Genomic DNA, 12,981 nt, shown 5'->3' with positions numbered 1-12,981 from the left:
GCCCCCCCCCCCCCCTGAAAAAAAATCTGCACATGCAATATAATTTGTGAAGGACTCTTCCCCCGCCCCGAAAAAATATAATAAATTTCAATTCATTTGAATAATAATGCATTCCTGATACAATTATCTAAAACATTTACATGGCATCATTTGCAACGAAATCTAAACAAAACGCGATTAAACTTTTATGAAATCCAAAGTCCAATGTTATAATCATATCTATTTAACTTCTTATTTAACTTCTCCTTTTATCTCTTTTGCAATATGGATATGCGATCCCGTGATCGACAGTGGCTGTATGTGATAGGGTATGACGGTCGCCCACTTGGACACGTGGGTTCAGACTCTCCGGGTACTCCGGCTTCATCCCACACCAATGAACCCCTCGCGTTAACATCCGTGCCCACGAGAGATATTAGTATAAGTTGTAAAACTTGCTTATCAATCGTTGTAAAATAAACAAAGTTCAGTTTGGGGTTTTTTTCAGTGCAACATCTGTAGTATTTAATGTAACTGTTTGTTGATCCAATTCGATTACTTGCTCTTTGCTAAATTATCATAAACAATGAACTTATGATTTAAGCTGTTTTATTCTCGAAAAAAGAAACCTTTACATCTACAAAAAAGTCATGAAAATCTACATTTACCACCGTTCCCTCTACGTATAACCATATACATGTATATATGTTTAGTTTTATCGGTATGGTTTGGATCCCTTTATACCTTACATCAAGGTTTTCTAAAGTATCAAACAATTTTGTAAAGATTATTATCGGATATATTGTTTCATTTATGATTAAAGTTTGGAAAATGATTTTTTTTTTCACGACAGACGTTATCTAGTCAGTCATAATTTTGTTCTATGTGTGCTGTGCAATTAATTTAAAAAGAAATTCGCCATGAAGCGATTACAATTTTCAAATATGGGGATATTTATTAGATAGAAATGAAAATAATCTTAATTTGAATAAACTTGATGTTAAAAAAGTATCGGCAAATAAAGTTCTTATTATTTAAAAAAAATCGCCTTTATGTACAATGGTGGAATAAATGCATACTAATCAAGTTAAATAATATTTAATATTACATGTAGTCTGACTCAAAGTACTCGCGTACATGTATACAAAAAGCTTGATTTGATTAAAGATCAGGATATTCACTGTAGAGAGGTTTTTTTAAAAATAGTATTTACATCTAGAATGTCAGATCCACTTTTCCACTCTATTATACAATAACCCCAAAATACCCTCAAATCGTTTAACAAAGTATAGAAAATCCTCCTTTATATTCATGTAGTTTCATTTCTTTAAAATTTAAGATCAGACGACGGTTCTTCGAAAAATCATAATTATTTTTCAAATTTTCAACGGCCTGATAATATACCAAATAATTTTTTATTATTCATCATCATTTTTAAAATGGTGAACATTTTACACACACATATGCCAATATTTTTATATCAGCAATTCAAGTGTATTTTACATAAGATTGTACAGGAATTTGCATACACTGTATTTTGCACAAATGCCTTTGGACTATTTGTTTGCTGTTGTGGACACTACATTGCATTTCAGTCGCTGTTTTTAAAGTCGAAACACAAAGAACCGCAGTGTATTCAAATTGAATGGTTTTGATTTGTCTTTTGATGAGCCTTTTCATTTGGTCTTGCCCCCTCCGATCAGATAAGTTATGCGCATACTTTAATTGTGCTATAATATATTCAGTGGCTTTATACCACAAGCCTCTGAATTTCTATCAAGAAGCCGTTTGGAATCGAAAGTAAAAGTTCGAGGAATGAGGCCATGTCATTTTTCTTTATTAAAATCGATCTTTTTGGAGACAGAAACACTTCGTTTATACGCGACTTCCGGGATGCATAACATTTCGATCTTTTTCTAAACACCTGTGCGGAAAAATCGACATATAGAATTTTTTAAACGGGTGTATTATAATGAAGAAAACATGTCAGAGTTCTAGCCCCGGTGGTAAACACGATGCGCTTTTTCTTCAGAAAAACGTCATCCGCGATGAACGAAAAATGAGTCCCATTTGGTAGGTAAAACAGGTATACCATTTGGGCATTTAACCACCAAATGGGACTAGTACTCAAACCACCAAATGGGGGGTTGTGCCCAACCTGATAAATGGATATATAACTCTTCCCCTACATTTAACGGGTTATTGATAAAAATTCAGAGGCCTGTGCTTTACAAAATGGTTTGAAGATATATTTAAATAGTAGCGCATTTCCTGTGCAATACCCAAAATTACCCTTGAATGTGCTAACGTTAGTCATTAAGGTGTTCAGTGTATTGGATGATTCATAAAATATATTAATATTGTACTAGTCTACATGGTTATGATCGTCTAGCTCACTCAGAAAATATGTCATTTTATTTTTACCAAGTTCATAATTTTATAAAAAGCAGTAAAGGATTTTATAATGTAACTTAACACCAATAATAAACACTGTGCTAAATGTTTTTACTATATAGTTTAAGAAGTCTCTAAAACTCGGAAGACTGACTCAAGTCCATTTTCGTTGCCTGTCCACTTTTTGTATACAGAGCCAGGGACGACGAGTTTTACACCATTCACTGTCAGTGTGGACTTTTTTAATTTCCATATATAGTCTCAAAAATCGAATATGACTAGGTGTTTTAAGCCATACACGCCGATACCTTTGTTATAAATTGGCTATGCGCAGCAGGCATGTTGTAAAAACCCACAAAAAATATTACAACTGCACGATTCCATAACAAATATCGATTTTACAATGTATCTGAGAAATAAGAACCATGTTTACACTTAGCTTCGCATTTTTACAGCATTTAATTCCTACAAAATTTTGCAGATAAAATCTATTAATTCCTTTCCGTTATAACCACGAAGGGATGTCATTATGGTAGAACTGTTTATCTCATCTCAACAAAAAGAGTGCATATTAATAATAGTAAAAAAAACCCACTTTGTTATTTGAAAAGCTTATACATGTACTATAATGCTTTATATTGACCATAGTAAAATTAATGTGATACTGATTTGTTGCCTTAACCCACATACTAGGATTCACTTTAAGATAGACAGACTTAATAGATCCACACAGATAAAATCAACATTTCACTAATGTTATGATACTAGTGAAGTCCACTATTACATATATTTCAGTTTGGCATTTTAGACTATTTTTTGCAAAGCAATCATTCCCGCTCCAGATTTCTCCATGAAGTACTGATATATATGGACCAGACTGTTATTTGCTGTGCGAGTCCAATTCCAATTTGCATCTTTTATAATATTGAACATTTCTTGTTGAATAAATGATCAATGGTTATCAAAAAACAGTAATAATTTTGCAGTGAATCTGTAATATCATGATCTAGCTCAGCTACATCAGCACAGGTTTTTCCCATCACAAACTCTAGAATTTTTTCATTGAATTCACCTTTTATATATCTTATAGAATAGTCAACCTTCTGTTCATCATTGCCTGTGTTGGACATGAGGTTCTCGATGCATCGGAGGTTGTGAATCAAAATATAGTCTGACATGGCTCTGTTCTTTTCTTCAACAATTTCAACAAGATCCATCGCTTCTTTCTTTTTATTTTCTAAGTCTGATTTGTTCTTGCACAATTGTGATTTTTTTTCGTCCAGGCTGTCTTTTAATGAATTTTCTTTCTCTTCTTTGATTTCATTTACTTCTTTCACAATGGCATCATAATGATTTTGAAGCTTTAAAACCTCATTCTTATAAGATGCTTTGTTGTCCTCCATTTGTTTAGCTGTTGCTTCTATTTTGTTGTCTAATTGCCCTATAACCCCCTTCGTGATTTTCAACAGATACTCTTTAAGCTCTCGTCTTCTTAGACTGGCTGATATGGCTATTGTATCCCACTTATGATCCATATGGTCCATTTTGACACACTTGTAACAAATTAGCTTTCCACAATCCTCGCATATCATGTCTATTGTTAAATCATGTTTTTTACACATTGGAATGCGCTTTTCATTAGATCCTGTTTGGTTTCCAGAAGAACTGGTCGCCATATTCTTTTTTTTTTTTTTTAAATAACTAATGACGTACCGAGCATTTCAGTTGATATGCATGTAAACAGATAGCTTGTTTTATTAAAGGGACAGACTTGTAAATACTTTTAAAAAGCGTGCTACAGGATTCAACGAAAATACATCCTTTTTTGACAGAAAGCTTTTGTCGCACAAAGTAAAATATGTTAAGCAGTACAGATGCGAATGTAAAATTTATGAACACGTATATTTCACATTCATGTGTGTACATGTGTGTAAATGTGGTAAAAAAATTGCGCTTGTCTTGGACTTATTAACCTTATGTTCACACAAATTCTGTATAAATAATTAGTACCATTAAATTCTTCAGTAAATGTACTACTGATATCGTCACCTTACCTGCCCCAGACTAGATTTTCTCTTAAACATGATAACCTCTGAAAATGAAGTATGTTAATTTACATCGAGAGCCGCCATTTTTAAATGTAAACAAACTTGCACCACATTAAACAGGGCTGGTGATGGTGTTTTAAAGAATCTAAGAAGCAAGTGAAGTGACGATATCTGTAGTAAAATGTCCGAGGAATTTTTTTGGATCAAATATTTGTACAGAATGTGTTCGTAAATGAGATTAATCTGTCCAAAACTAGCGCATTTTTTGTGTGTACAAATTGGGAGGCATTGTAGCTCCCAGGTCGTCCATCCGAATTTTTTCAGACCAGGAGGTACAGTCCTGCAGCTAGTGAATACATCGTTTGTTTTCTTCTAAATTGTTGGATATCAGTCAAAGAAATCAATCATATACTTATATAAAAGATTGACTATTAAAAGCATACATGTATCTTATTACCAAAATTTATAAATTTGAGCTAAGGTATAGATAATCCGAGATAAAAAGTAAGGTAACGGTCAGAGGAATCTCAGATTAGGGTTAAAACTTCAAAATAAAGATTAAATTGTAAAATGCAAACATGAGACTTCCTGACATGTCAGTCACAAGGATCTGATACTCAGGTGACCGTCAAGGCATGTAGACCTCTTGTATTATTTCCTGATGAAGTGCTGATTCAAGTTTAGGTAAACACTAACAGCCAAATCGACAATGAGGCCCATAGGCTCGGGGTTTTATATATCAAAAACACATTTAATAAAACAAGTTTTAAGTTTTTCAATAAGATTATTTTATTTGAGCAAGCATCCGGTATTATTTCGGAAGGTTAGATTTTTCCTTTATTCTTATCTACCTTTCATCTATTTCTTATTCAGTTCGTTCTGAAGCGAGTCTTTGTAACCCTTTTTTATCGCTAATTTTACTATTTTCATCGGCTCCTTGTCCAGTCAGAGTAAGCGTTGTTTTATATTAGTTTTGTCATTTTCTATTTCACAGGGGTTAATAACGTAAATAAGACAATAAATAAAATTTTGAAATAAAGGGAGAACCTGAGGTTTTAATTATTATTTTTACAGTAGAAGTACAATAACAATATTTCGTCTCCAAATTTGTTCATATTTATAATATATATGTCACAGGGCTACAATTGAGTATAATTTAGTATTTAGTAATTCATTTATTTACTCATTCATTCATCCATACATTTCATTATTAACTCATTCATAGTTTACTCGTGTTTGACTGGTATTCGTGTTCTGTCACGTGATTGTGTTATTTTGGGTTGTGATTTACCAAATACGGTTATAGCTACTGTATGTCTATATTTGGTAGTGGAAAAACAGGTTTTCATGGGTGTGTATGGTCAGTGCACAAGTGTGAGTGATAACACTTAATTTATAATGCTTTGCACCATGATTTTAGAACATAACTCGTTTGCCAGCAGACAGCGACAGTTTTACAATTGGTCTGATTTAATAGTTTGAGATTGTCACTAGTTTCAAACTATTACATTTAAGTTTTACTGAAGGCGAATTTGGTGAGAAATACTTTCTTTAATTGTTTTTATCTTAAAATTAAAATATCTAAATATTATAAAAATGTATGCGTCAATTGTATGAGTGTTTTCATTTCAGGTCACCTTCTTATCATCATTATTATTCACGAATGCCATAATAAAGTAATGTTGGAAACTGGACCATCCTTTTATTTATTTATTTCGTACGAGGAATAACGACCCCGTGACAAATGGCGCCCAACGTATCCAACGTATCCAACAACGAATATTCCAACGTAAATTCCAACTTCTGTCCCAGCATATAGGCCTAACTTGTGGAAAACACTGGGAGTTTCATCTGGCACGTGCGTACGACAAAGTCGACTCGGGTGACCGAATTCCAAATATAAAACCGTCATCCGGAAAACAGAAATACCGGTATATATATTCATGTGAGCGCTAACCTGACTTACCTGACACAAATTTGTTTTCGGCAGAATCTTTATAGCACTTGCCGATATATTACATACCTTAACGTTGACCCTTTTGTTTCTACCTGCATTCTTCATGGATAATAGCCCTGGACAAACTATCCCTCCTTGTTGCCCATTTTCAGACTGTTCTGTTAACACTGACTCTACAGAGGAATCTACATTACGAACAATACCTCTAATGTACTTAACTTCATTAGGTTCTAACTTAATAGGAAATCTGTTCGTAGTTTTTACAGGTAAACAACAGTTCAAATTCAAATTTTCAATTGCACTTTTCCAAGCACTGTCGGACATATCTGAAAATTCTTTACAATATCGAATTACATTGGTACCCACAATGACAGGGATCTTAGAACTGTAGTCTGAAGTCTTTGTCACTAGAACTGGGACAAAAAGTGGTTCTTGGAGAAATGGTAGCTTAACAGAAGCCTCAATATAACCAAGAAATGGTAACTCACTGCCATTTGCGCCGTATACATTCAGCTGAAATTCTGAAATGTTATGTAATTCAGGCTTGTTAGTCAGAGAATTATAAAACTCTTCTGATACCGTAGTGACCATAGATCCACTATCTATGAGACCAATGACCTCTTTTCCACAAAAATTAACAGTACTTGTATTTGATGGACCAACCATTCTCTGTTCTAAAGTTGTAGGGCACTTACTTTTCTCTTCCATTTGCCCTGCAGTGGAAGAGACTACTCTTTTGGGTCACTCCTGATTTTGTCTTCAAATGGTTTCTTGAAATACCTACCTCTGTTGTTTCCTCTGTTGTACGAATGCCCCCTCCGAAATGCTCGTCCTCTGCCATAAAACTGAGTGTTTGGATGAGATAATTCATTACTTTGATTATGCATTAGTTCTACTTTCTCTAACCTTTTTTCAATACTTTGTAGTGCCTTGAGTAACTCCTCATTAGTTGTAGACTTTTTCTCTACTCTTGCTATACCAGGGTATTGATGAGCTGTCAACTTTTCGCTGGCCTTACTGCTGCATAGTTCCTCCTGTTCAATCTTTCTGATTTCTTTAAGTAAACTCTGAAAATCTTTCACAGAATCAAAAAGATACCTAGTTGCACTTCTCAAAGGCCTGTCCAAAATTTACTACACAAGATAGATTCTTTTGCAGCATCACTGATATGACCTTGTTTGATAGCTTTACACAACGTTGACTCTAATCTTGAACCATATTGAACAATAGACTCTGTGTCCTTTTGACAATCATTATAAAAGCCCTGCATTAAATTAAAGTTTCACTGCTACTGACTAAGCCGTAAAAACCTTCAAGTTTAGCTAAGACCTTATCTACCGTAGTTGATTCCCCAAGGGATACCAACATTGACCTTGCTTCACCCCTTAAAGAATTTCTGATAGTCTGAAGCAATAAAGCCTCAGGAATAGCATGCGAATTCTGTAAACATTTCACTTCAAAACTCCAAACATCGTAGCTAACTTCACTCTTGTTTGGTTCAAGACTACCACTGAATATAGGTAATTTAGGTGTTACATCAAAATTACTTTGCAGTAATGATGCATTCGAACCAGGGAAATTGAATGGTCCAGCATTTCCTATGATGGGAGTGCTAGCTTTCAATGCCATAAGATCGTCATATTCTTGGTTACTTATTACCTTATATCCGGGTTGCTTTATACCTGGTTCTACCAAAGATGTATTTGTTTTTGACAATCCTCGGTCACGCCCCTTCTTTGGTTTCACTCCCGCTTCTTGATCAACACCTGTTAGGTTTTCACCTCCTTCTGCCATATCAACAATTCAAAATCTGACAAAAACAAACTGCAAACTGATGAATTCAAAGCTGAAAATAAATCGGCACTAGAATGAATACTTAAATTGCTCTATTGTTTTCAACCGACACTCTAGATACTTTTAAGCAACACTTAATGCAAACTAGTCTACTCACTACTGCACTAACTAATCACTACAGTTATTAATTAATCTAAGCTATATGATAAGTATAAATTCATGCAAATGAATGATAATGATAGTTGTAATAAGAACAAAAAAAACAGATGACAAAGAATTTGAGTTCAGTACAAACACTTCAGAACTAGTAAACCGACTGAAAAATCAACTCAAACTTGAAACCAAAATTCAAAATGAATTTCACCGATTTTCTGCAAGATTCTCACATTCTGTAAACAATTAGTGCTTGATATGCTCAAGTAAGTGCAGTAAAGGGTTAGTTACAAATCTGATTGTCTTCGTCTGGATCTGTCAGCTGTCAATGGCCCTGAAATTTAAGTAAAAGTTATTTAGTTTACGCGAGGTTACTCAATCTCACTAACTAAACACGCAAGCTCTATCACACATGAAATGATGAATGGTACAATAGCAACATGAGAAATGAAAGAAATGATAAACAGTACAATGATAGAAATGAGAATAAACACATAAAATATATTCAGTGCAAAATTATATCACTCGCAGTCGGTCACAATAAGTTCACTGAAGTCACTCAAGCGAAACTGAGTGTTCGACTATCCTCGCCGTCCTAGATTTTGACCCGATAACAGTCAATCACGCACGGATCCTGTATATACGGTCGCTATCTTCCGGAATTCCAATGGCCTGGCCAGAATATTCAATACATGAAGTAGAAATAACAGGAAACACAGTGATGTATTTCACACAAAATCAAATAGTTGAGCGCTCACATGAATATATATATACCGGTATTTCTGTTTTCCGGATGACGGTTTTATCCTTGGAATCCGGAAACACCGACTACTGACAAGACGAAAGATAACAAACCCTTAACAGATTTAGGAGTGAAGGTAAATACAGATAATCTTTCTACAGAGCAGTGTAAGGAGGTATATGGTGTTTTAGAGAAATGGCGTGGGTTGTTTTCTACATCCCCGACCGATCTCGGGCGGACGGATGTGGTGAAACACGAGATACACTTAACGACAGATGTACCCTTCAGAGAACCATACAGGCGAATTCCCCCGGGAATGATTGAAGAGGTAAGACAAAATTTACGTGAGATGTTAGAGGCTGGCGCTATTAGAAAGTCCAGTAGTCCATATTGCTCCAATGTTGTTTTGTGCCGGAAGGCGGATGGGTCCTTAAGGTTTTGTATCGATTTGCGTAAGTTAAATAACAGGACAATCAAGGACGCCTACACTTTACCTAGGATTGAGGACACGCTAGACAGGTTAGACGGGGCTACTTATTTCAGTAAGTTAGACTTAAAGTCAGGCTACTGGCAGGTGGAGATCCGAGAGGAGGACAAGAAAAAGACGGCGTTCACGGTAGGTCCACTAGGGTTCTTTGAATATAACAGGATGCCGTTTGGTCTGACCAACGCTCCTGCAACATTCCAAAGACTTATGGAAACTTGCATGGGGGACATGAATCTCAAAGAGTGTTTACTTTTTCTTGATGATATCCTTATATTTTCCAGTACATTCACGGAACATCTTGAGAGGTTACAGTCTGTTTTTCAGAGATTACATGACTATAAGTTGAAATTAAATCCAAAGAAATGCGAATTTTTTAAAAGTCAAGTTCGGTACTTAGGTCATGTAGTGTCTGAAAGGGGGATTATGACTGATCCTGATAAAACATCTGCTTTAAAGAATTGGCCGATTCCGTGTAATGTGAAGTCATTTAGATCTTTCTTAGGTTTCACAGGATATTATCGCAGATTCATCAAGGACTATGCCAGAACAGTCAAGCCCTTGAATGACCTACTGGTTGGACAACCAACACACAAAGCAGCAAAGAAAAACGCAAGGAAGAGAAAACAGACAGAGTGGAAATGGGGTGAGTTAGAACAGGATTCTTTTGATTTGATCATACAGAAGCTTACAAATCCTCCTATTCTTGCTTATGCCAATTTTACCAAACCATTTGTCTTGAACATAGATGCGAGTTCAAATGGTTTGGGGGCTGTTTTATATCAAGTAAATGATGGTATTGAGCGAGTTATTGCTTATGCAAGTAGGGGTTTAAGACAACCAGAGAAACATTACTCAGCTCATAAAGTTTTTATGTTTGAAATGGGCTGTAGTAGACAAATTTCACGATTATTTGTATAGTAATCACTTTGAGGTAAGGACTGATAATAATCCTCTAACCTATGTTACTACAACAGCCAAGCTGGATGCTACTTCTCATCGTTGGTTGGCATCATTGTCAGCTTACGATTTTAAGATTACATATAGATCAGGTAAGCTCAATAGAGATGCAGATGGGTTATCAAGAAATCCACCACAACAAGAACTGTTTTCGGATGTGGTTAAAGCTATTTCTCTAGCTGCATTGGTAAAGGTTAACCCTTTAGCAGAGAGCTGTGTAATTGGAAAGTCAATGAAGCTGAAGTCAGAAGAAGTCGATGAAACACCGCAGAAGCTTAGCAACATCGATTGGCGAGAGGAACAAGGTAAGGATAAAGTTATAAGTAGAGTCAAGGATCTGTTAAACGGCGGGGTCAAACCATCTGGTAATAATCTGCAACAGGAATCAGAACCAGTCAGGTTACTTTTAAGGGAATGGAGACAACTGGTGGTTGAGAGAGGAATCTTGGTAAGAAAGGCGGTGATTGCAGGAGAGGAAGTTCGTCAGCTAGTTCTTCCTGGTAAGTATAGGAGTAGTGTACTCATAGGACTGCATGATGACATGGGTCATCAAGGGCGAGATCGAACCTACTGGTTAGTTCAACAGCGATTCTTCTGGCCCAATATGTATGCAGATGTGGTTAACAAGGTAGAAAAGTGTGAGAGGTGTGTAAGAAGCAAGACAAGAGATATACCAAAAACTGGATTGGTGTCAATTCATACAACAAGACCTCTGGAACTTGTTTGTATTGATTTTCTTACTCTGGAGAAGTCAAAAGGTGGGTATGAAAATATACTTGTAATAACAGACCACTTTACGAGATACGCAATGGCTGTTCCGACCAGGAATCAACTGGCATCAACAACAGCAAAGGTACTGTATGAGCAATTTATCTGCCACTATAGTTTCCCAGAGCGTATACATTCCGACCAAGGGAGAAACTTTGAGAGTATTGTTATTAGGGAGCTCTGCAAGATTGCCGGAGTAAAGAAGAGTAGAACGACGCCGTATCACCCAATGGGTAACGGTCAGGTAGAAAGATTTAATCAGACGCTTCTCAAAATGATGGGGACACTCGACGATGAGCAGAAGAAAGATTGGAAAACTTACGTTTTACCATTAGTTCACGCTTATAACGCGACAAAGCACGAGACTACAGGCTTTTCCCCGCACTGCCTTATGTTTGGTTGGAATCCACGATTAGCCATCGATGCCTATCTTGGATTAGAGGATTCACAAGAAAAGGTAAGAAGTAGAGAAAACTATGCCCAGAATTTAAAGAAACGATTACACTACGCTTACAAGATGGCAAGGGGTAACATCGGAAGGAACTCGAACAGGTATAAAGAGAATTATGATCACGGTGTTAGGTTTAAGAAACTAGATATTGGTGATAGAGTGTTAGTAAAAATGTTAGTGTTTTCAGGCAAGCCAAACTCTCAGATAAGTGGGAGAGAGACCCGTATGTTGTAGTAGAACAGCCTGTTTCAAACATTCCAGTTTATAGAGTCAAAAATGAGGTGTCTGGGAAAATAAGAACGTTACATAGAAATCTTTTATTGCCTTTTATGTGCATAACTGAATCTTCTAGTTCAAATATAGAGTCAACTGAGAAGATGCCAAGACCAGAGCAAAAAGAATCAACAGAGAAATCAGATATTTCAGAATCAGAATCCAGTGTTGAAGGAACTATCATTAGAAAAAGGAAAGGTAAAACTAAACGAAATTTGAGTATTTCAGAAAGAAAATCAACGGCAGATTCATATGATAGTTCTCGGCAGTACTCCACAATGGGATCATCTCATTCAACTGGTCGGTCATCTATCACAAGGAATTCAACAACAACGTTTGAATCGCCAACACCGGAAATAACGGAACCAAGGAGGTCTGAAAGGGTTAGAAAACCCCCAGAAAGGTATGGTACCTGGGTATCTCCCCAACAAACTCAGGTCTGGTATGTATGACAAGGAGAGAATGTCACAGGTAGATTAGTGGAATTCTGCAGACAGAATAGTGAAATTCTGCAGACAGAATCGCATATCGTGTTGTATTTTAATTACATATTTTCCTGAATATTTGTTTTTAATTTTGTAGTATAAGTAGAATGTGGTATGATTATTTTAGTGTTGATAAGATGATTTAGTTAGATTTTGTCGATAGAATATGTCATAGACGGTAGAACATGATATTATTCTAATATGAATGATATATATTTTAAATATTTAGTAACAGTATTAAGTTATATGATTTGGAGAGGTTATTATTCTTTTCAGTATTCTCCCTTAAGAAATGTCAGGAGACATTTTATGTAAGTGGGGGAGAATGTCACAGGGCTACAATTGAGTATAATTTAGTATTTAGTAATTCATTTATTTACTCATTCATTCATCCATACATTTCATTATTAACTTATTCATAGTTTACTCGTGTTTGACTGGTATTCGTGTTCTGACACGTGATTGTGTTATTTAGGGTTGTGATTTACCAAAT

At 35.6% G+C, this 12,981-nt stretch overlaps 1 protein-coding gene and 1 long non-coding RNA gene across 2 annotated transcripts; one reads left to right on the top strand and one right to left on the bottom strand.

The window, feature by feature from the left end:
* Nucleotides 1-3,379: 3,379 nt before the first annotated feature.
* On the bottom strand, nt 3,380-4,049 carry LOC117690390 (tripartite motif-containing protein 29-like). Its single transcript, XM_066070022.1, has 2 exons — nt 3,474-4,049; nt 3,380-3,388 (listed from the first exon to the last, which is right to left on the bottom strand). The coding sequence occupies exons 1-2, from the start codon at nt 4,047-4,049 to the stop codon at nt 3,380-3,382; spliced, it is 585 nt and encodes a 194-aa protein (XP_065926094.1).
* A 1,508-nt stretch (nt 4,050-5,557) lies between these two features.
* Nucleotides 5,558-6,115, top strand: LOC136270864 (uncharacterized). The gene is made up of 2 exons (XR_010708739.1): nt 5,558-5,956; nt 6,054-6,115. It is a non-coding gene; the product is annotated as an uncharacterized lncRNA (long non-coding RNA).
* Nucleotides 6,116-12,981: the final 6,866 nt, after the last annotated feature.

This window comes from Magallana gigas, chromosome 8, assembly GCF_963853765.1.
Source record: "Magallana gigas chromosome 8, xbMagGiga1.1, whole genome shotgun sequence".
In the NCBI taxonomy this organism is placed as follows: Eukaryota; Metazoa; Mollusca; class Bivalvia; order Ostreida; family Ostreidae; genus Magallana; species Magallana gigas.
This window is presented reverse-complemented; position numbering and strand designations above follow the sequence as displayed.